Source organism: Ambystoma mexicanum, chromosome 6q (genome assembly GCF_040938575.1).
Source record: "Ambystoma mexicanum isolate Mex_15411 chromosome 6q, UKY_AmexF1_1, whole genome shotgun sequence".
Classification (NCBI taxonomy): Eukaryota; Metazoa; Chordata; class Amphibia; order Caudata; family Ambystomatidae; genus Ambystoma; species Ambystoma mexicanum.
This window is the reverse complement of record NC_090937.1, coordinates 1,603,606,872-1,603,631,644: the sequence shown is the minus strand read 5'-3', so window position 1 is coordinate 1,603,631,644 and position 24,773 is coordinate 1,603,606,872. Positions and strand designations below refer to the sequence as shown.

The window sequence follows — 24,773 nt, the reverse complement described above, 5'->3', positions numbered from 1 at the left end:
AACCAGTGGAGTGATGGCTTCCACGGTAATGTTGCGCTTGTTTCTAGTCAGACATGCTGGTGCAGGGGGGCACTGTATATGGTGCGGGTTATTAGTGCTAATGTCAAATGATAGTAGGAAATGGTCAGTCCAGATAAGTGGTTGGGGGTCCTTGCAAATGATGTTACAGTTGTGGGCAGCGAGCCAGTCTATGGTTCTACCTTTCTGATGGGTGGGTAGGTTGTTGAGTTGTTTGTAGTTGTGTTCGGAGAGGGCGTTAGCAAGGGAGGACGCAGGGATGTCATGCGGATCATTGTATCCCAGGTTGAAGTCTCCTAGACTCATAGAATAATATTTTGTGAGAGAGGTTTGGATTTCTCTGCTATGAGGGAGGTTATATCTTCCTCGAAGGTGCCTGTGGGGCCAGGGGGTCTGTATATTAGTTCCAGGGTGATAGTATTCTTAGGGGTAGTTTGTATTTTAATGGAAAGGTGCTCGCATGATTTTAGTGGAGGGGCGGTAACAGATCTAATGTCAAGCGGGGTTTTGAATATGAGAGCTACACCTCCTCCGCGAGCATTGGGTCTGTTGGCTCTGAAGATAGAGTAATTGTCAGGAACCGCAAGAGTTAGATAAGGACCTGCTGCAGCATGGAGCCATGTTTCTGTAATGGCAAGGAAGTCGAGATCTGCTGAGCGGATGATGTCGGCGATTTCAGTGGGGTGAGCAACAAGGGATCTGACATTAAGTAGGGCTCCTTTTAGTGACACAGTGTTTACATTGGCATTGGCAATCTTGTTGGTGGCTTTAGTCGTAGGAGTAGTGGGCACTTTGCTGGGTGAGGTGAGAAGTCTGCAGCCTAGTCTGTTGTTACGGGAAGTAATGTTAGGGTTGGCTGTGAGGTGATGTTCTGGTGTTTTAAGTGAGTTCTGGTTGAGTCAGTATAGACCTCTTTGGTGAGGTCAGAAAGGTTGGGTGGAGGGTTAGCTGAAGTGGCGCTAATTTTAGCTGTGTGGTAAGTAGAGGCATTGTGGGGTAATGGAGACAGGGTGGGCAGGAAGGGTGTGGGGCAGGGAATGGGGTAGTGTCTAGGGCAGCCAAGCTTGGCTAGACCATTGCTGAGCGGGATGTAGCTGTTTCTACTACATGGCGTGTGATTGTGCATGACACAGAAGGGGAGCATGATGAGGATGAGCCAGGCTGGCATAGTTCGGAGGCAATGTTGGGGCGTGATGCTAAAGGGATGCTAGATACTGTTGGCTGGGCTCATACATGTAAGCATAGTGGGCAGTTACAGGCGGTTAGGCGTGTACGGGTACAGCTTAGCCTATGTAGTTGACAGGGTGGACGGAGTAAGTTATACTGGTGGTCTAACAAGTGATTACTTCTGGTGAGCTAGTGGCATCTATATGTGAATTTGCTAGAACAGGCAACCTAATAGCAGATGTACTAGAACAGGCAACCTAATAGCAAATGTACCAGAACAGGCAACCTAAAAGCAAATGTACCAGAACAGGCAACCTAAAAGCAAATGTACCAGAACAGGCAACCTAAAAGCAAGTGTACCAGAACAGGCAACCTAAAAGCAAGTGTACTAGAACAGGAAATCTGAAAGCAAGTGTGCTAGAACAGGCAACCTGAATGCAAGTGTACTAGAACAGGCAACCTGAATGCAAGTGTGCTAGGACAGGCAACCTGAAAGCAAATGTGCTAGAACAGGCAACCTAAAAGCAAGTGTACTAGAACAGGCAACCTAAAAGCAAATGTGCTAGAACAGGCAACCTAAAAGCAAATGTGCTAGAACAGGCAACCTAAAAGCAAGTGTGCTAGAACAGGCACCCTAAAAGCAAATGTGCTAGAACAGGCAAGCTAAAAGCAAATGTGCTAGAACAGGCGAGCTAAAAGCAAGTGTGCTAGAACAGGCGAGCTAAAAGCAAGTGTGCTAGAACAGGCGAGCTAAAAGCAAGTGTGCTAGAACAGGCGAGCTAAAAGCAAGTGTGCTAGAACAGGCAACCTAAAAGCAAGTGTGCTAGAACAGGCAACCTAAAAGCAAGTGTGCTAGAACAGGCAACCTAAAAGCAAGTGTACTAGAACAGGCAACCTAAAAGCAAGTTTTACTAGAGCAGGAAGGAGTGGGTGGGCTGGTGGCTAGTAGATTCATAGCAGGCGACCTGAATACGGGTTCTGAGGACAAGAATAGCTGAGGCAACAGGCAAGGACAGTTGCATAGTTTGTATTGGTGAATTTAAGGTATTTGTCTGTTGCTATTCTATTGTTCCCTTCTGTAGAAGGTTTATTCAAATGCTTGGTAAATAAATTAATAGTTTTATCAAGAAACCTTGTGAATAAGCATTTATTTGGATACTTGTCATTGTGAATCTGTGTGTAAACCCACTACAGCTCACATTGACCCTTCTTGAGATCAGCGTGGCTGCTCAACCACACTACCAACCTGTGTAGTTCAAACGTATACCAAAGGTTGGGTCCGATTGCCAGGAGGCTAAGGTTGTTGTAGTGCACCCAAAGGGTAATACCCCAAATCTTTACCTAACACTGGTGGCACGCGGTGAGGATCTATTGTAGAGTGGTCACACTAAGTAGTTGCTTTGCTTTTTATCCAACTAAAAACGCTCACAAGGCTAAACTCTACTAGAACAGCAATTGCAACATGCCAAATATGGATAACTTCTGACAGGAAGCCCTGCCCATTTTAACAGTCGAGCAACTGAAAGAAATGTGTAAAGTCCGAAATCTCCCTGTTAAAGGAAAGAAAAATTAACTGATTATTGAATAATCAAAGTCTGGTTAGTAGGCCTGTCACACCTACTAAACCAGGAAATGTGGAAACTGATAATGAGGATGTTGAAATAGAGTCTAACTCTGTCTTAGAAGTGTCAGAGGAGGGAGAGGAGTCTCAGCAAGAAAGCCCCTCTTTACCTCAACAGGCCCTTTTGCCTCAACCTGTATCCGCTGGGACCCCACCAGGTCCATCACTGAGTCCAGAATTAGTGTCTCTTGAAAAAATGAGACTTGAGTTAGAGTTCAAAAGATTGTAAATCCAAGCTGAAACCAAACATCAGGGCATCAAACTCGGGGAACTAGAAATGCAGCATTCTCTTGAAATGAAGAAACTGTCTCTTGAAAACATTTCTATCCCAGACTCCTCTAGGTCTTCCAGTCCAAAGAGGCCTCGCCTGCCCAAAAAAGCATTCAGTATGTATGATGTGAAACTTGATATTTTGGATTGGTTGGGTGCTTTTGAATATAATCATGGGATTCGGGGTCTCACAGGGAATCGGTTGATTCCTTGGCTTTTCTCTAGGCTCCCCCAGGTTGCAACTGATGCTATAATGGAATTGGGGGAACTTGAAAGATTGTAGTATGAGAATGTGAAGCTAGCTTTGATAGCTAGATTTGGGAAAACTCCTTCCCAGTACCCTAACGGGTTTAGGACCCTCAAAAAGACTGATGGTACCCCTTGGGCTACCTGGGTGTGTGAATGTTTGAGAAACTTAGAAGGTTGGATTAAGGGTTACAGAGTGAACTCCTTTGAAGGAATGAGAAATCTATTTTTGTTAGAATATGTTTGTGGTTCCTGCGCTCCTGAGCTGAGACAGCACTTGGCTGATTCTAAAGAGATTGATCCCAAGAAGTTAGCAAAGGCTGCTGACTTGTGGGTTGCCAACAGGGCCACTCACAAGGATTCTGGGGCCACTCCCAAGAAGGATGAGGGTGAAGCAGCACAAGAAAGATGACAAAGAGAATTCTAAAACCTCCCATCCAAAAGAGGGCCACAAACATAAGAAGAGTAAGCCATATGGGAAACCAGGTCAGTCTAGTGAAACCTCTGATGCTAAACCAGAGGGAGATCAACAGAAGCCCCCATTTGTCAAAACATTTTGAAAATGTTATTGTGTGGGTCATCTGAACATGTGAAAGGGTATCCCAGAAGCAAGGGTAAACCTACAGGGGTCCACACTGCCTCCTTAGCCTTCACCCCAGAGGGGCTTGTTCATATGGCAAGTGGAAACTTTCATCTACTGGCTGAATACCCCATTGGAGTCTCTGGCAGTGTTCTTCTTTAGTATCCCTGGGTCTGTGGGAACAGCAGAATGTAGATGTGTATAACTCTATTCCAGATAATACCAAAGAATATTACAAGGACAGTGTACTTGTGAATGGCCAGGAAACCCCTGCCCGAGATACTGGGGCAAGCATTACAGTGGTGGGTGAAACCTTTTTCAAACCTGAGGATGTTGCTAAGGCACCCAAAGGCCCCACTAAGCTTGCTGGAGTCCCTATCCAGATAGTTCCAATACTACCAGCTCTCATCAAATGCAACAATATTACTGTGAGAATACCTGTCAGTGTACAAAATGAGGTGCCTGGGAGAGTCCTGTTGGGGAATGACTTAAAAGCTCTTGGAGTTGTATCAAGCACCCCCAGGCCTCCCAGTAAAAGGAAGCGGGAGCAGACTAGGAAGGCCAGAGAGATCACTTTGAATGACTCTCAATGGGAAGTTACAGAGACACCTATAACTCCCAGTCCACAGGAAGAACAACCCTCTGATTCCAGGAAGAAAGGGACAAAGGGGAAACCCAAGGTCTCGGGACAGAAGAAAAGTATCACTCCTGTGCACAATACCAGGACATCCCCAAGAGGACAGTCCCAAGTCACACCTGTGACTCCTACACCAGCTGAGACTGAGTGTGAGGTTCAACCAAAGGATGGTGAATCGGCTACTGAGGACTCGAACTGGAAGAAGCCCTTGCCCCTGTTGGAGATCTGGATCCTAAATACCATTCTGAGCTTCAGACTTTGCTTGCAGAAGGTGGCCCCTGTAGGGCAGACTTCAGCAGGGGTCAAAGAGAGTGTCCTACTCAGCTTCCCAGCTGGAAGGGCAAGAGCCAGGGAAACACAGGCTGTACTGGGAGGATGGCCTCCTCTACAGTGAGCCTATAGAGTCTACCCTAGGGGACTACAAGACTTGTAGTGCCTCGGGAGGTGAGACCCCAGTTTCTACAGATAGCCCAATAGAGTCCTTTGGCTGGTCACTTAAGTTTTAAGAAGACCAAAGAAGGGATTTCTCTATATTTCTATTGGCCCAAGATGGTGTCTGATGTAGATAAGTACTGATAACCTTGTCACACTTCTGACAAGAGTGGAGCCAAGAATTTTGCACCTTTGGTGGGAGACCCTTTTGAGAGGGTAGGGATTGACATTGTTGGTCTCTTTAGATCCTCCAACATCTTCAGGCAACCGATTTATATTGGTTGTGGTAGAACATGCTACCAGGTATCCTGAAGCCATACCTATGAGGACTGTTACTGCTCAGACAGTGGCTAAGGCCCTCCTTGGTATTTTTATCTATCTATCTATAGTAGTTTTTATACCAGGGCTGGGTTTCCTAAGGAGGTTGTCTCAGACAGGGGGACCAATTTTATGTCCTACTACATGCAACGTTTTATCACAAAGCCATTTCGAAAAAACTGTGGAGTGACCTACAAGTTCTCAACAGCCTACCATCCTCAAATCAATGGGTTGGTAGAGAGGTTTAACAGAACTATGAAGAGCATGATAGGTGCCTTAGAAGAAAGTGGGACCTTCTACTGCTATGCCTTCCCTTCGCTTATAGAGAAGTCCCTCAGGAAGGGGTTGGCTTCAGCCCCTTTGATCTTCTCTGTGGTCATCTGGTTAGAGGTCCATTGGCCCTAATCAAGGAAGATTGGAGAGTGCTCCTTCCCTCAGGCCAGTGAGAGTCACTGACTACGTGTTAGGTCTCCGAAGGAGAATGACACACATGATGACAGAAGCTTCTGATAACTTGAAAGCAGGTCAGGCTCTGGTGAAGCATTGGCATGACCAGAAGGCCTACATGGTTGAATTTACTCAAGACCAGCTAGTTCTAGTTAGGGTAACTACAAGGCAGAATGCCTTACAGGACAAGTGGATTGGACCCTTCAAGGTTGTGGGTAAATCTGGAGAGGTCAATTATTTGGTGGACTTGGGCAATCCCAAGTAGGCCCCCAGGGTCTTTCACACCAACCGCCTAAAGGCCTATGTCTCTAGACCAGAACTGGGAGCGTTGCTTCTAGCCTCTGCTCCGGAGGAGGAGAGTGAACCTCTGCCTGAACTTTTCAGGGGACGACCTTTAGATGGACAGATGGGAGTTAATCTCTCTTCTGATCTGACTCGAACAGCAGGAGGAGTGCAAAATTCTGTTAAATCAGTTTGACCCCGTTTTCACTGTCACCAGGCTTGACCCCTTGTGGCCAGCATGAGATACTCACTAGTGACTATCTCCCTGTCAAAAGCAAGGGTTACAGAATATCAGACCATGTAGGAACGCACATAAAGGAAGAGGTCAACGAGTTGCTTGATCTTGGGGTTATTGAGCCATCTACAAGTCCATGGTCTAGTCCATTTGTACTAGTGCCAAAGGCAGGATCCAAGGAGTTAAGATTATGTGTGGACTATAGAGCTCTTATTACTGCCACCACAACTGATGCCCATCCTTTACCTAGGACAGATGAGGTGGTGGATAAACTTGGTTCAGCCAAGTTCCTCAGTACATTTGACCTAACATCAGGCTATTTGCAAATATCTGTGACAGGCCATGCCAAGGAGAAAACTGCATTTTCTACCCCTGGAGGCCTCTACCAGTTTAGGTGTATGCCTTTTGGACTAAAGAATGCATCAGTTTAGGTTTATGCCTTTTGGACTAAAGAATGCACCTGCTTCATTCCAAAGGATGGTAAATCATGTTCTTAATGGGATGGAGGACTTCTGCATGGCATACTTGGATGACATTGAAGTGTTCAGTCCTACTTGGAAAGAACATATTGGCCACTTAGGATATGTTTTGCAGGCTCTTGAGCAGGCCAATCTGACCATAAAGGCAAGCAAATGTCAAATTGGTCAGAGTAAAGTGGTCTACCTTGGACATGAGGTAGGAGGAGGTGAAATAAGGCCATTGCCTAGCAAAGTTCACACTGTACAAGACTGGGCCACCCCTACTACTCCAACTCAAGTGAGAGACTTTCTAGTTCTCGCAGGTTACTATAGGAACTTCATTGAGAACTATGGGACCATAGCTTCTCCCATAAATGTGATCTCCTCACCAAAATTCCCCAAAAAGCTCAGGTGGAATGAGGAGTGCACTAAGGCATTTGAAGGACTTAAGACGTCCTTTGCAAAGCTCCAGTCCTGAGAGCTCCTGACTACAACCAATCCTTTATTGTACAAACTGATGCTTTCAATACAGGTCTAGGTGCAGTTCTGAGTCAGCTTGATGAGAAAGGCTGGGAACACCCAATCTGCTTCATCAGTAGGAAACTGAAGGACCCTGAAACCAGGTGGGCAACCATAGAACGTGAATGTTTTGCCATTGTGTGGTCTACGAAGAAGTTTAGACCATACTTGTATGGATCTACTTTTCTAATTCAAATAGACCACCAACCCTTGAGATGGTTAATGCAGATGAATTGTTAAGATGGTCTATCAGCCTACAGGGGTTTGATTTTACCATGGAACACAGGTCAGAGTGTAATCACTAAAATGCTGATTGTCTCTCCAGAAAGTATGACTGACTGGAATGAGGAGATATATCCAGGGGTGGATTAAATCCTCCTGTCCCTTAGTCTGGGGGGGGGCGAGTTTTAGGGAGAATTCTCAGAAATGTGCTAATTCCTCCCTAACTTTTGCTGGACTCTAGGACTTTTCCATTTGTACCTGGAGAGAGTGAGACCCTTTTTCCCACTTTCATGTATGTTAATGGTATTTTTCTGCTCTTTCCTCTGGTTTTTGGAGTCTAGTTTCTCATGTAACATTTTTATGTTACCCTTTCCTGCATGAATGGCTTGTGGCAGTGGTTTACTTTTTACTACTGTGATGTGCATTTACTGCGGGCTGCGTTCGCAGCAGCAGTAAAGCACCCTTGGGTGCCATTTTTGTCAAAATGGTCCCGGTCTTCTTTTTTCGCCATTTCTTTGTGGAAAAGGTCCTTCTTGAGATTTACTCTGCGCGCCAAACCAGGTTTGGTCCCTTTGTTCATTTTCTGGTGGGGGCAGGAAGTGAGGGAGGTGCCCGAACTCCCTGTGCTTAATCTCCTAGGAGACAGGAATGCACTCTTAGGTGATTGGCCGGCTGCTGTCCGGCAAGGACGGCCACCCTGCTGGGTGGCTGACAGCCTAGCTGAAATTAATGCGAGAAACCTGCATAAAAGGCGAGGCTTTTTGGCTTGGAAGTTAGAGTCGACCACTGGACGAAGGAATCCGAAGAAGAATTTGAAGACGACGCCTGCTGCAACTCCTGGACTGTTGGTTTGCCCGGTGAAACCCTGCTGCTGTGCTGAAACTCCAAATTCGTATCGACAGAGAAGCCCCTGCAAGGCCGACTTCTTCCCTTGAGTTGGAGGGACCAATCAACTCCAAAGTAAGCCACCTGGACATCCTCTCGAAGCTGGTTGCACTTCCTCTGCAGATGCTGTTGGAACCGAAGAGCCAGGGAGAGGAACACCAGTTGATGTGCGTTGCTTTTAAGCTGGCCAAGAGACCCAGGAAGATTCTCCGGACTCCCAGGAAGCAGGACTGACCTAGCCTGAGCCACTTCAACAGAGTGCTGGCCTCCAGATGCAAGGAAAGCCCATCTCGAAAGCCAAGAACCGCGGTGGTGCTATTTGCGGTAGACACAAGGAGCTGAAATACTGAAGTGCCACTTGTTTGAAGATTGCTGGTTACTGTCGGTGACGTCCCATTGTAGTGCAGGAGTCCCCAGAAGTCCTCCCTCTTGTCCCCACAACTGAGGCCCAGGAACACCAGGATCTGCAGAGCTGCACAGGAACAGAAGTCATCTGCAGAATTTTTCTTCTAACTAAAGGTACTGTAAAGTCTGAGAGAATTTACCTCTCACTGTAGAGTTGCTTGCATCTTCTACTACTCACAGGTTTAACAGATTGTGGCCTTACATTGATTCTTCTTTTTCTTCAAAGACTTCTAAAACATTGTGCAAATACTTTTCTTTCTTACCTGCAAGAAGTGCTTCAGCTCACATAGACTTTGGCTTAGCCTGTTTCAGTGAATGACTCCTATGGAGAGGTCCTAAAGTATTTGCCTACTTAAGAATATTTGTGATCTCGTGTTTGTTCTAATAACCTTTTCTTTGACACTCATCTCAGTACTATTCTAAATACCAACAGTAATATATCAATGTCCACAGTGTCCTAGCTACTAAAGTGACCTGAGGGTGTAGGAAGTGTATGTGTGACATCCCCAATGGGTGTTTGCTGATTTAGAAACTCGGAGTGTGTATTTTGAAGGTATTTGTGTATTGCTATTCTATTGCTCCCTTCTGTAGAAGGTTTATTCAAATGACGGGTAAATAAATTAAAATTGTTTTATCAAAAAACCTTGTCTATAAGCGTTTATTTGGATACTTGTCATTGTGAATCTTTGTGTAAACTCACTACAGCTCACTTTGACCCTTATTGAGATAAGCCTGGCTGCTCTACCACACTACCAACCTGTGTAGTTCAGACTTATACCAAAGGTTTGTTCTTATTGCCAGGAGGCTAAGGTTGTTGTAGTGTAACCAAAGGGTTCTACCCCAAAACTTTACCTAACAGATAGGCAAGCAAGGTCGATGTTCAAAAGCAGAAGGTCGATACTGGGTAAGCAATTCAGAACAGGAGTATAAGAGGAGGGAGTCCGTAGCACAGGGGACAAAACAAGAACCATGAACAAGACTGCGACTTCGTGAATCCCGACTTCAATCAGAAGCACTGTGTCCGCCGTCAACTGAGTTTTATGGGATGTGGGACGCGGGGCATAACGTATCAACACTGGTCAGGTGATCACGTTCGCTTGTTGTTCCCTTGACAATGGAATGCACGGATGCAGAGCACCGCCTCTGGATGTTGCGTCCCCAGTGTCGCTAAGGAAACCTCCAGCGTTGCAGAAACTGGGAGTTCCTATTGTGACAGAAACGGGCCAAAAGTTTCCAATGAAGCGAAGCTGCAGTCAAGGCATGCCGAGAGTGTGGTGAGACCGTGACACACTATTACTAAGCATAGGAATTAATAGTTTAACCAAGGATACTTTCCAGAAGTGTGAATACAATTCTACGGTAAGTAAGCACTCAAGCTGACTTTTTAAGAAGGGCAATCAGCAGTTCAAAGTATGGACACATATACTTTTCAGAGGGGATACACTTTAACAATAACTCTGTTATTCACGGTAGGTACACCCTATTGGTAAGCTTTTACTCATTCAGTTAAGAATAATAAAACCGTACCAACACAATTACTTTTAGGAAGAGTGAAATACGATTTAAAGTAACTTTATATACTTTTTAAAGCAGCAACTTAAAGGTAAGTAATAACGTTTAGACACTTTGTAACCTATTCATTTTCAGAGATACAGTTACAACACTAATTTACAAGTAAGTACTTTTACACTCGTTATAGCTTTCAAGACAGCCGCCTAATCTTCTTTGGTGGTCCTTCCCTAGTAGAAGATAGAGGGACCCTAGTGGTCTAGGAGTCAGCTGTAAGCACGTCAGGATAGGGTTCAGGTGCAGGAAAGACAAGAGTTCTAGAGGATATCTTGTTTAACAAGTATTAGCTTCAGCGTTAGTTATGAGTTCAGGGACTTCATTGATGGCTCCTTATATACGTTCCACCATTGGGCATGGGTGAGTGGTGTGAGCAAACTGCCAGCCACACAAATCACCCACTCAGCTGTGGGGTGCATTTACAGGCCCTAACAGAAATCCCCTTCACCTAAAAACCGCATTTAAAAATGTGCCATGAAAAACGCCTGTGCTCTGCTTCCCTCGCACATGTGTGGCAAGCATTGAACACTGCAACCCAAAGAATGGCTCTGCGGTTGTTTTTATTCCATTTTGAATGATCAGAAGTTGAACCTTTCACCAAGAACAGCTCTGCATTTGTTTTCCTTTCATCTGAATAATAAGTCGTCATAACTGCATTCAAAACGGCCCTGCGTTTACTTTATTCCCTCTGAATGCCAAAAAGTTAAGCAATACATCCCAAAAACAGCCTTGTCTTACTGTTCATTCACATGAGAGGCAAGGATTTCACATTACAACTGACACAGCTTTGTTTACCCTTTCATGTGGACGATAGCACTATGAAACACTGCAAATAAAAGAAAACAGCTTTTTATTTTTCATTCCGTGACGAATCAAAAAGCCCTGTGCAGGGGGAGTACCCCTCCGTGTCCATGAACAACAGTAATTGCAAACCCACTTAAAAGGTCAATCTGACCTACAGAACCACATTTAAACATTAAATGAGAAATAAGGCTGCACACGTGTGGAAGAACATGGAGAAAAAAATGACGTTTAAAAGACAATGTAATACGTCAGCTTTTGCTTGCACACTGTTAGTGTGGGTGGGGGTTGGCCACACATGTACATTATGTTCTCCCCCGTAAGACTTCAATCACCTTCAGGCCCAGAATACTAGAAAAAACAGTTTTAGGCCCAGGCACAAGATTCAATTGAAAACCTGGCCTCCCACTGGAAGTCGCATGAAGAAGTGAATCATTCCGCAATTACATGTGATGTGGCAGAGAGTGTGAGGATTCTCTGTGTTGCCATACTAGCAAGCAGTACTGGAAGAGGGGACAAAGAAAGAAGTGTGGCCAGTGCAGGACTAAGTGCAAGTTCCTTTTGCTTCCACTTCCTAGGCCAAACTGACAAACTTCACAGGGTTCAATAAAAGTCCTTTGTTGCAAGCTGAGCCAGGTGGAAACAGTTGCTGCGGGGTGAGGGGGTGTGGGGGCGGGTTGGGGATGAAGCCCCACCCCATATCTGACAGATCCTCCACATTGACATTAAAGGACTTCTTCATTTTTCTCAGCACTCTGAATAAGTAATAGTTTTGTTTTATGCTAGTTTTCCATGTGATTTTTAGGCGGATGTAAAGAGACTAAGTGCATGTTTCTAGCACTTTGTGAACTGAAATGGCCAGGAAATACACGTTTCTGGCTGATTTATAAATGGGACAAATATGAAACTAGGTGGAAAGATGGAAAGTGATATTATGAACATGTGTAATCATTGGCAAAATTTTAACTGTGAGTGTTTGGGGCTGGTTCTCTGGTGCGAGTTGTCCAGTAGTGTGGCCAACATGCCTGGATTGTGGAGTGGGTTGAGTTTCAGGTTGTCCCATTGTGTTCCATGCTTGTAAGGACGGGATGGGTTGCGTTCTTTGGTAGTTTCTCTCCTTGTGTGGTGATGGAATGGAGTTTAATAGAGTTGGCAGTTTCAGAGACTTTGATGTTAGTTAGTTTTAGAAATTTATTAAGTTCATCCTGTGCTCTCTCTGTTCGTTTTTTGGTTTAAAGGAGGAAGATAAGTTGTAATGTGCTTCCCCCTTGGGGCTGTGTGATGAGCATGTGAGCTGTGGAATTCTTAGATGTAGAAGGCTGGGTGAGTGAGTGAGAGACCTAACGTACTTAGCTGTTACTCGTAACCTGTAACTGGGGCTTGAAGTGAAGTTTCTAATCCTACCTGTGTCTCATTGGTGCAAGGAAGTACCATTTTAACACACAGCATTCATGAGGCTATGTCCATGTGCAGATCTCCTGCCTAAGGAACCCACAGGGACCCCAGTAAAAGAAAATGTCAATTTTCTTGGGTTGTAACTGTTAACATCCCCTTAAATGCTCTCCATGCTATTATGGTCGATTAGACATACTGGATTGTGCCCTCTGCCATCCAATCCCGAGAGATTTGTTTTTCTTTCTTTTTTTTTTCTTTTTAGAAATTCAGTTCTAGTGGGCTTGAACTGCCAACCTTTCTGTTAAATCCCCTTTGCTGTAACAGATTGTGCTACAGACACACAGGGAAAAGCCTGCAAAGGGCGACAAAGGAAGGGGGTGCATATAAGCTGGCGGACGTCTTGCTGCAGGAGCATCCAGCCCCAAGCAGAAGGACGCCCGCCACACCGGAGGACTTGTTTTTGTTTTCCACCCACCCTGCATAAGGAATGGCAGTACAGCAAGGCCTGGCTGTTGGCGTCGCGGGACGTTGAGGCAGTGTTTTGGCAATCCGCTCTCCGAATTAGCCATGGGAAAGCCAGAAGGGTCTTCGCTCTTCTCTGGACCAGCGTCTCTTGGGAGCCTAAGCGGCGGGGGCGTCTGGTGGTAGCAATGAGGGCTCAGCTTGCCCCGAGAAAACGCCACTCCTCCAGCCCAGGAACACGAAGTGTTGGGGGAGTTGGGCCTACTGTGGACTTTGTTCGGAAAAAGGGGGAAGCAGGTTTTTGGTATTATGTTGTGGAAATAAATCTGCTGCCTTTTTATGCCAAAAAGAAGACATGTCTCATTTTGCACCTTACTGGGAAGGAAAGGAAATGGGCAAAGATAATGAGCAAGTGTGATGGTTCAAAGATGGACAAATGCCCAGGTTATGCTTACTGCCACCGTTGGGGGAATGTCTAGAATTCAACCTCCCCATCCTCTGCAACCCCTCTTCTCGCTACTGAACAGTAGTCATTGTAGCCACTGTGACATTGTAGTCCAACCTTTATGTCGGTGACCTGCCGGTTCTTCATTTTGAAAATCTGGTCACCTTTGCGCAATATCCAGATTTCATGGCCTGTGCTCATACCTTGTGTGTATCGCAACTGCAGCATGGCGTATGGTCCTATCCCGTTCGCAGTGCAGTGGTTTATAGAGCTGTATATTTATAGTATGTGACCTACGGCTAAGCCTTGTGGATACTGGGGACAGAATGTGGCTAGTAGGGTTACCACCATCCCATACTTTACGGCACTGTCACAATTTCATGGGATGTGTCCCGAAGCCCGCACAGAGCCCGTCCGCGGCATGTAAAAGTCCTGACTGTCCGCTTCTGTAGTAGGATCCACTGCCTTGTGTCAAGAAAGCATTGCAATAAGGGAGATTAGCGGTTGAAAGACCCAACACCAGTTTTTGGAGAAGGACTATTGTCCCCTAAGAGCTGCGAATAGTGGGTGATAATAAAAATGGGAGCTGAGCATAACTCTGCATGCTGTGTGAAATGACTCCAGTAGACTATTTTATGCTGCATTGTATTTTCTTTCACCTTTAATACAACTCATTGAGAATAATAAGGCTTCCATACCTTTGAAGGCTTATACTGTCCTCTTCCCTTCAGGATGGGGAAAATAAAGCTACAATCATATTTTCTGCTCAGCATGTTTTCACAAAAATGTTATATGATATCAAATGGGTTATTTATATGACTTGTGTACTTTTTAAGGCATTGCTAAACAACAACTCGTAATTTTCTTTAAACCAACAACTTAAATACTTGTTTGAACCATAGATCTGAAGATACGTGGTCAAGTGCTTAAATCGCAGACTGGGCCCAAATCCTGATTTCTGCAGTTCAGCAAAGTGAGCAATCCTGCGGAAATCATTTACTCTAAGTGAGCCTTATTTGCTAAAACTGGAAGTCCTTAGAAGTGATTCTGTCTGAAGTTTCTTTTGCCGTTAGAAAATATTCTCACATGGTTTACTAAACTATAGAGCTGGTACATATTAATAATAGTGACCATTCGAATATTACACAACACAAACGTATTAGTCTCTTCGCTTATACATCGAAGAGTCTTTCAATGTCACTGGGATAGATGCCCTAGCGTATCAAAGACTAATGACACTCTTGTAATGTTGTTTTCTGTGATGTGACTTCTGACGAGGTCGACGCATGAGCAAATTAGGGGTCTGCATGTCTTTTGCCATTCAAGATTTCTCAAACCCCAGGGCAGGTTCTGGAGGGCAATCAGTGACATGTATGCATACCATCCTACAGTGTTTGTGGTGCTTATGTCCCAAAGGCAAGTGATGCTGTATGCAACCGTGCGACCCACAAACTGCTTCTGATGCGTCAACCGATCTATAGTGTCCTACGAAACCATTTCATAATGAAGCGGATGTTCAAAAACAAATGCCCAGTGAATTGGTCTAAGACTGTATTTGTTACCTTTTTAATTGCAAGTCCTGCATTATGGAATCCTTTGCTTTGGCTAATGATCTTAAGCTTGGCCCCTCACCGGTACCTCAGGTTCGTAATATCAGTGTGTTCCTGGTTTTAAATCCACATATTACCTCTACGGTTACGTTGGTGGCAAAGACTTGCTTTTTTAATTATTCTAGCCTTTGTTGACTAATTCTTTTTAATAGAGTAGATACCGAAGAAGGACGTTATATGATCCAGGACATGACTGTCTGCTGCAATTCTGTATACCTGAGTATGTTGCACGGGTCCAGTGCGTTCCAAGTCATACATGTCTGCCAATGTTTTTCCTAAACACAATAGACAATATCTCAGTGGTCCTCAAAACATATTCTGGCAAGAGTGATCTGCCTAGGATTTTATGAGGGCAAAACACTTTCCTCATTCGGTGGCACACAACACATTTCTCAGAATTAAACTTTGTAAGGCAGGACTTGCATTAAAGTGGCAGGGTGCTGCAACTTGGCTAGTAATTCTAGCTAGCTGACTGTTAGCTACCCACGACTAGAATTAGTAGGCACTGTGCCTGGGGCATCAGGCATACATAACAGAATAGTACACGAAAAACTATATGGGGAATTATGTGCTTCCCTCGATGGATGTTAAAATTAGTATTGATTAGCTTGAAAATATTAGGGTATGTTGAATGCTGTAACACTGTACAGAATAGTTTTCTAATGGTTGGCTGTAAAATGTCCCCTACGGCACTCGGATGCTTAGTGTCAAAGTTATGAACTGGCTAATACAAAAAGATGATTGCTTGCACCTATACCTTTTTTCAATTTCAACTCTCCTTGGGTGATTTATCAATTCCAAGATAAATGTCCTCAAGTACATGTGTTCAAAAGAAACAGACAGTGATGCAGTCTGTAAGCGCTGCAATCCTTGCCTGTCCAAGCATGAATAGAATTCAAGTCAAAGATGCATTTTGCCACCATCCTCAATGAGTTTGGTGCTAAACGACACACCCTGGTGAGCCTTTGCTTATGGTGCCTTGGGCACCAACCTTGCAGAGGGGCAGGCCCTGCTACCCATTGATTCCGCTAAAATGCGCATGTGCACTATATTTTGAAGTGGGAGCCCATATGATTTATGGACCGAACACCTCCAAACAAACCGACTCTCTACTGGAGGCACTCCACGCCACCCTCTCAGCCTCCATTGACTGACACACCCCTCTGAAACAATGCACCTGCAAACAGAAACTGTCAGAACCCTAGTACATGCAAGACCTCAACCTCTGCTCAAGAGAAAACCTGGCACCACTTCAGGACCACATCCGACTTATGCTCCTCAAGGAACTCAGACCACCAATCAACACAGCAAAGGTCTCCTGCTATCGGAACACCATAGCAGAAGCCGACAACAAAGTAATAGCCCTCTTCGAAGTGGCCAAGCACTGCGTCATCCCGCTACCCGACCCTGCCAGCAGCTGTACCCCCCCTCTGTATCCTACCCCTGCTGTATATCTGTTCTGTTGTTACCTCTGAAAAGGGCTCTGGTATGCATCTGTACTGTTGAATACCTCTGTAAAGGGCGCTGTTGCTTCTCAAAGCTAGGTCTTCGTTCAATAAATACCATTATAATAATAATAATGAGAAACTATGAAATATACCAAAAGGTGATGATAATTTTCTTTTGTGTTTTAGATGTTATCCTGTTTGCTGTACATGGGAAGGTCTGTAAGGCTGGCCTGCCTCCAGCCCATTACCTGGACAATTACAATGGGAGAGCTCTTGTTCTGGGGAGCCTAGAAAACCCAAGCCATGTCTTCTTCAGCCCTGATGGGCGGCTGTACGTTGTGCAAGGATCACAGCTCTTTACGGGACCCATTCCTTCTAACCCTTCCAAGAACTGGCTACTGGATGTCGCCAGGTGTGTAGGAAAAAATGACTGGCGGAGGTTCAAGTTCCTTTTCTTTCACCCCAATGGCAGTCTTTATGCCGCAACCCATCAGGGGGAGCTCTACACCGGACCTCCACCAACCAATGAGAATGTGCCCTGGTTGTACACAGAAGCAACCAAAATTGGTCTTGGGGGATGGGACCAATTTTATGCTCTTTTCTTTGATCCTCAGGGTGTGCTGCATGCAGTGAGTAAAGATAAATTTGTAAAAAAGCTGCCCCCAATTGGAATAGATGAAAACTGGTTTGCAGCAAGCCAAACAATCGGCCTTGGGACACGTTGGAGTGAACTAAGCCACTTCATGTCTTTTAGCCCAGATGGCAACCTTTGGTGTGTGTCCAAAGGAGATGGTAAAATCTACACCGCAGCTCCTCCCACCCATGCCTTGGATGACTGGCAGTCTAGAGCCCAAAACCTTGGGATAGGATATTTATACAGACTCATGGCATTCACACGGGACAAAACTATCAAGAGCGTTGTGAGTCTTGATTTCCAACCTGACGTAGGGGAGGTCCTCTCCACGGTGCCGGAGGTGGTGGCACAGCAAGTCTATGATAACAAGAAGAGCACATCACCCTTGAACGCCACCTTCACGTAAGTATGCCATATGCCACTTAGCATGTGATGCTATTCCATGTGTGAACAAGGTATAAGAAGTGTTGGAAATGTATGAGGAGGTACAATATGAGAAGGAAGGCATGGTGACCATTACCAAGATGGGCTGCATCCTAATCTCCAGGGCGTTCACATTACCCCTGCGTGATGCTAGAAATGCATTGGAGGGATAGGGCCTCCCTGTCCTTGTTCTGTAGTCCTTTTTTTAAATTTGTGTTCTGTATTGTTTTCTGCCCAGGAGTCCATGTGGGACTCCTGGCAGTGCAGCTCTTCCTATTTTTGGTTCGGTGTACAGACCCTTGGGATACTTCTATGGCACCCATGGGTGGGGGTACAACCCTGTACCCCTAGTGTATGGTTTTGGGCACCTGTGTGTGGCCCACAGAGCAGGGTATGGGCTGGTGGCAGCTCCATGCTGAATTTGACAGGTGCTCTGAGTATCCTCCATTTTGGGATACCCAGGCTCTGCCATTGGAATCAGTTGATTCCTGATAGGAGACAAGATGGCCTCTGTGGCGTCTTGCTTTCTATTGCCTGTTAACTTGTTTTTCCAAAAGTCCTGGGAAGCCCTGACTCTGCCCCTTCCCCTGACTGGCCGTTGGGTGGAAGTTCCATATATGGTAATGAGGGGAAGTCCAGGCCAGACTGGCTGGAGACTTCCCAGTGACTGTATGTTGTGGGTACACCCTGTGGGTGGGTCCTGGGTGAATGGAGTGTGTGAAAAATATGCACTTCATGTTATGGGTGTCTGGTTTCTGGTATAATACAATGATTGAGACCGCCCTGCCTGAAACATGTATGAATGCATTGTGGAGTGCTGAATGGCTGGGTACTTGTCCTAATACACATTCTTTGTTGTGAGAGGCTGAGAGGGAGGAGAATGGCCTGAATGCACTGTGAGCCTGATTGGCTGCCTGCCTGCCTGAATGCCCTTCTGAGTGATTGGTTGCCTGAGCGTGACCCAGCAGACTGAATGAGAGACAGATCAGTATATCTGGGAGCCTCTCACTGCTAGAATTTGCTCAGAAGCTGAAGTCGAAACTGATGCTTCATCTCGAAGCCGTTCCTGAAGAAGAAGGTTGTCTATTACCTTCACCGCCATCTGAAAGCCATCGTGCCGTCGAGACTGATCCGATAAAAGACCTGGCTAGGAGACCTCTTCCTGAGCTACAAGGGACCATTGTGCACCTCTAACCTTCGCTGAAGCACCCTGGAGGCCTGCCTTCGAAAGACTGTCAACCGGAGACCGGGACCGCCGAGGAGAACGAAGAGAAGCACCAGACAGCCGTCCCCCGTCGTCAACCAGGGTTCGCAGGTTTGCTATACCCCCTGGAGGCCCATCGAAGCTGTATTGCCCAGAAGCGGGAACCGCTTGACGCCGACGACCGGAGCCGCAACGCTCCATTGATTAAGAAACTTTGAATTCAAGGATGCTCTCGTCGGCACCGCTGACCGATTTGTCCCGCTGGAGAAAGTAAAGTCTGCTGACGCATTGCTGGGCCAAAGTTTTTCCTAAACACTTTGCAACAATGAACTCTCGTCATCAAAGTGCAATGCACGACTCATCTTCGCAGGACGTCAGCGACCGATTGTTGACGAGCACCGCCAGGACCGAAGCTGCTGCCTTGACGCCTTTGTTCATCATTTCTTCTAGGGATCTCGACGATCCATGGCTCCTGCCTTAAAGAGAGCCGTTCAAGAAGGATCTGTCGATGACCCAATGCCGAACTCTGCTATTTCAGGTACATTGGGGTAGTAGAACTGTTTAGAAGGAAATAATACTCATATTTAACACTATCTGGACTGGGCATGTATTATATCTTTATTTACAGGTTGCCCAGGTGGGGGGATCCTCATACAGAATTGTGCCTTGTGGTAGGTTCCCAGTACGCTGCCTATTGTTATAACCAACCTGCTTTCCTCCTAGGTGTATTGTTGGTTCACTTTATTAACTGATTTGTATGACATTTGAACTGAGTACAGTTAATTCATTTTAATGGAATCAAAGCATAATTTGTGGTACCACATAGAAACTGTACATATTTGACATTGTAGATTAACCTGAGCACAAAGTGTGTTATTGTGATTGTGTATGCAACCTTCAACGTTATTTATATAAAGAACTGTGTTATCACTAACATAGTGTGTGGACATTCTTGTGTGGGTGCTTGGGGACTACACTGTACTTAAGAACCAGCCTGCATCACCTCCTGAGAGCTTAACCCTGGATTGCTTTTCCACGATACCAAATAGAGAATCTTGGCTGGGTTGCTCTGTGCCTCTACTCTGCCATATAGAGAACAGGAGTACAGATACCCCCCTCCAGTTTTCACACCCTGTAGCAACCCCACCTCCAGAAATCCGTAAATACAATCATTAAGAAAGAGACCATCTCTTTAAAGAACCCTGCTGCGGTTGCTACCATTAAAGCTGGGGCTGCGGAAATCCCAGAATGCGCTGTTGATAGCCGTGGAGCCTGCAAACGCTTCCTGAACTTCATACTTCTATGTGGATACAGGAGATAGTGTGCCAGAGTGCAATCTCATCCATGTTTGTGTGCAAGCACAAGAGCAATTGTCTTTCTCTATTTTGTCCCCATTATATTTTCTTGTTGTGACATCCATCTGCCTGGGTTTCTGTGGCAGATGAGTTTTACTAACAATATGTGTGCCTCTGAAACCCCAGACAGTATTAGTAATGGGAAACAGCTGGGGTGAGTGCTTACCACTGCTGCACTAGTGTACTCTGCCTTTCTGTGTTAGAGAATTGACTGTTCCTTTCCTATTTAGGACTTCAACATGGTTCAGGACATGATGATCATCTGCTTTGCTTACCTATTCTATTTGCACTATTGAGACAACAGACCTGGTTTGTAGATGCTACAGCCTACTGTAGCATTTGGGAAGTGATTGTTTGAGGATCTGCTTAGACTCGGCTTGCCCAAGGTTGGGTCTGACGGAGATCATTTCACTGCTAATGCTAACACCCCTAGACCAGGCTTGGCTGCACTGTCAACAGGCACTGCTGCTTGATTGCGGTAAATGCATGCAAATGTTTATTTCAACCTGTGGTGCATTGGTGTTTCCATGGTGATGCTGCTGCTAATGCATACCAACAATATCCCCCCTGGTTGTGGCTTCTGCGTGGGATCCTATCCATGTGAATCTGTGTTAATCAACGTTACCCTCCTAGAAGCTCTTGTAGCTAACAGAAAATTGGCTCGTTAAATCTGCACATGACCCAACGGGCAAATTACAGTACCTTGACATGGAAACTGGGTTCCTGTACCAGACTTGCATAATCAAGCTAAGTGCAGTAATGGCAGGCGTGAAAGTTGTTATCGTTATCAGAGAGATAGTTTATAGATCACGCTCCACATGGAAAATAGAAGGATTACAGAGTCTGGATGGAGATTGAAGGCCAGAAAAGATGCAATGCACAGTCTTCTGGCCGCAGTGTACAAGATCACTGAAGGACCAAAAAGTATTCCTCTGAAAAATTGAAACCCATTGCAATTACACAAGAGGAAATGGATCTTCAAAATAACAAATCGAGCCAATATGGAACTCTTTGTTAAGAAATGATTAGTGAATGGCCTGGATCTTCCCTCTCCTTTATTTTATTATTGTTAGCAGGTTACAACAGGTATTAAACAATTGACACAATTTGGTTCACAGAACCCTTACCTGTTGGGACACAGGTATAGTGGGATGTTTGTGGGGAGCCTTCCCCACTACACCTATGAACCCGAAATGGTAATTCAGGAACACAGGTCCAGTAGGGGAAAACCCTCCTAGGGAAGAAACCCTTGTAGAGTGGAGGTTATTCATTAGAGCTGATTTCAGAATGAAGGTGGAAATGGATGTTTCCTTGTCTGTGCGCATACACCGGGAGGTCTTCTATTACAAAGGAACCAAAAAGGAAATAAAACAAAAAGGGTTTTAGATTGGAACTGGGGCAGAAGGTTGAGTATGGCAGTAGGTAGTTTATGGGAAGATTTCCAGGTGGTTAGATCTGTGTGCTTATCGTAGGAAGAATCTTAATCTCTTAAACTGGAGGAAAGGTGCACGTGTTGCGCTTTAACAGGATATTGATGCATGAGTTGTGTAATGTAGATCCTGAGGAACGAGTTGCGTAATTGGTAGATGTCCTTGGTCATGAAGCATGAGTTTAAGAGTTTCCAAGTCTTGTGAAATGTGCAGAAACAGCAACGCACTACTTAAATATAAAACGGCGGCTCGCAACACGCGGATTGCTGAAATGTGTATTCGCGTTGTTGATGAGCTCTCTGGAACGCGGCGCAGAGAATGCCAGATACGTTTTCTCTGTGCAGTAGAGTAAGCTGTAGGTGGCATGATAGACACCATGAAAGGTTTCTTTTCTCCATAGCACACTGAATTGATTAATCAGACTTGGTCTGTAGATGCTTCAGCCTACTGGAGCATTTGGGAAGTGATTGTTTGACGGTCTGCTAATTCAATGGCCCCTTTTAGAATGGATTTGTTCGGGCTGCTATCTTGACCTGATGACTCAGCGTGCCCAAGGTTGGGTCTGACAGAGATCATGTCACAGTTAATGCTAACACACCTAGACCAGGCTTGGCTGCACTGTCAACAGGCACGGCTGCTTGATTGCAGTACATGCATGCAAACGTTTATTTCAACCTGTGGTGCATTGGTGCTGCTGCTAATGCATACCAATAATATCCCTTCTGGTTGTGGTTTCTGCGTGGGATCCTATCCATGTGAATCGGCGTTACCCTACTCTCTGTCCACACCAAAAAGGGAGCCCACATCCAATCCCGCTTCTTTGCGGCATCTAACAACTCGGCCATACTCTTTCAAATCTGCAAGGAGCTGGCCAATCCTGCTGCAGTCTCTACATCTCCTGTCCCATACCAGGCCCTCTGCACGGTCCTGGCTTCTCATTTCTTCTCAAAAACCCAGGACATCCTGTCCTCTCTTCTCCCCCCCCCCTACTCGTCCCCTGGTCATTCTTCGGCCTCATCCCCCTCCGCCTTTCCGCTGTTCTCTCCAGGCGAGGTTTCTAGACAAGTGTGATCTATGAAAGTCTCGTCAAAACAGGTTCACCCCTGTTCCTCCAAAACCATCAAGGACCACATTGACAGCCTGACTCCTGCTCTGGCTGACTTCTTCAACCACTCCTTCACCACTGGAGTCTTCTCTTCCCCCTCTGAAGCACTGCCTTGTGCACCCTCTTCTTAGGAAACCCTCTGCCTACCCCTCCTGCCCGGCTATCTATCGCCCAATCTCCATCACTCCTTTCCTGGGCAAACTCCCGAAAAAGCTAGCCATCTCCCAGCTTAATCTTCACACTGAATCTGATGGTTGTCTCCATGACCCTCAGTCTGGCTTCAGAGCTGCCAGAAGCACGGAAACTGCTCTCCTGAACATCTGTGAAGTCCTGCTCTCCAACCTTGATTCCAACACCCCGTGTCTCATCTTACTTGATCTCTCCTCTGCCTTTTACAATGGTCAACCATGCCATTCTGCTCAACCGTCTCCGTGATAACCTGGGTATCACTGATCAGGCCCTGGCTTGGCTGACTTCTTTCCTCTCCGATCGATCCTCCCAGGTCCAACTTTGGTCCTTCCTCTCCTCTATCTCTATCTCTACCTGTGGTGTTCCCCGGGGGGTCTAACCTCTATCGCTGGCTGTTCAACTAATACCTGGAACTTCTTGCCCACCGCATTGATGTTCTCTGCCCCAACTTTCAGTGCTATGCGGATGACACTCAACTCATTTTCAGGCTCCATTCCGTCACCTCTTCTCCTTCTGTCATCTCTGAATGTCTGTCATCTATCCAGAAGTGGTGTGCCACCAATGATCTCTGCCTTAATGCCACTAAGACTGGGATTCTCCTCATCAGGACACCTGCTCCCTCCTTTCCAGTCTCTCTCTGGCCAGCCTCTCCTGGCCCTCTTCCTGTTCCCACCAGTGAGGCTAAAAATCTCTGGTTCATCTTCGACTCCACACTTTTCTTCTCTCTGCACATCTCCGACGTCTTTAAGAAGTCACACTACCAACTGCACCTCCTCAGAAGTATTCTTCCTTTCCTCTCCTTCCCCCAGAAGCTCACTGTCTCCAGAGCTCTGGTTCTTTCTAGGCTGGACTACTGTAACAGCCTTTTTCTAAATCTGCCTGCCTCTACCCTCCACCCTCTGCAACTCATCCAAAACAGGATTGCAAGACTTGTCCTTGGCCCCAAGCCCAGGAATCGTATCTCTCCAGGATTGAAATCTCTGCACTGGCTCCCAGTGGTGGCAAGGATTAAGTTCAAAATCCTCTGCATTGTCCACAAGGCCTTCAACTCTCTCTTCCGAAATATCTTCCTTCTCGAGCTCTTTGTTCATCCGCCTCCAACTCCCTCAGGGTCAGTCGCTTCTCCAAGCAAAAAGTTGGTGGTAGATCTCTTTCTTCTGCTGGGGCCTCCCTCTGGAACAGCCTCCCTGCCTCTCTGTAAATTGAGGAGAACCATCTCTGGTTTCCGGAAGCACCTAAATACCTTCCTCTTTGCTTCTGCTTACTCTCCTCCTCTTCCCCTGCTGACCTCCCGGCTGAATCTTAAACTCCACCTGTTACCTGGCTACCCTCTGATCTCGGGCCCAGGTCTCATCCCCACCAGTTGTGCACTTCTCTGCACCCCTGGCAGCCCTTGCACTCAGAGACTGTTTCTGTATCCCTACAGCCCCCTACCAGCACTTGACACCTGATGTCTGCACTTACCCTTGCACTTGCCACCAGCTGGCCGCACTTTTATTTATTGTCTTATTTATTTTACTATTATCCTATGTACTGCACCGTCCCCTCCCCCTTTGTCCCCGCACATTTCCCTTCTCCCCCAACCCTGTCAGAGGCGTAGCCAGGATTGTCTAACAAGTGGGGCCTGCACCTAATGTAGTTGGGCCCCCTGCATTGACATTAACCTCTGTAAATGCCCACACAGTGCTGCTGAGTGGGCATTTACAGATCTTGGGTGGGGCCTTGCCCGCTCAGGCCCTACCCTGTCTATGCCTCTAAAGCCTGCACTTGCGTGATCTCAATGCCACCTGGCCTAGCAAGATTGTTGTCTTTCTTCCCTCTGTTCCCTCTCCCTTGCCTCGTCGCGCCTTGAAACACTTCCGTATACTCGCGTTATAAATTCAATATCATATCAATCCCCACACGCAGCACAAGAACACAAATGGGTACAATTGTGAAAGACGTGAGAGACCAGGAGAGGATCG

At 46.0% G+C, this 24,773-nt stretch overlaps 1 protein-coding gene across 1 annotated transcript in view; it reads left to right on the top strand.

Annotated features, from left to right (window-relative positions):
• The window catches only part of LOC138516891 (tachylectin-2-like), a 164,025-nt gene that overhangs the window by 24,015 nt on the left and 115,237 nt on the right, over positions 1–24,773 (top strand). Inside the window, exon 2 of the mRNA XM_069632345.1 lies at positions 16,656–17,505. Coding sequence (XP_069488446.1) covers positions 16,656–17,505 — 850 coding nt within the window. The remainder of the gene's footprint in view (positions 1–16,655; positions 17,506–24,773) is intronic.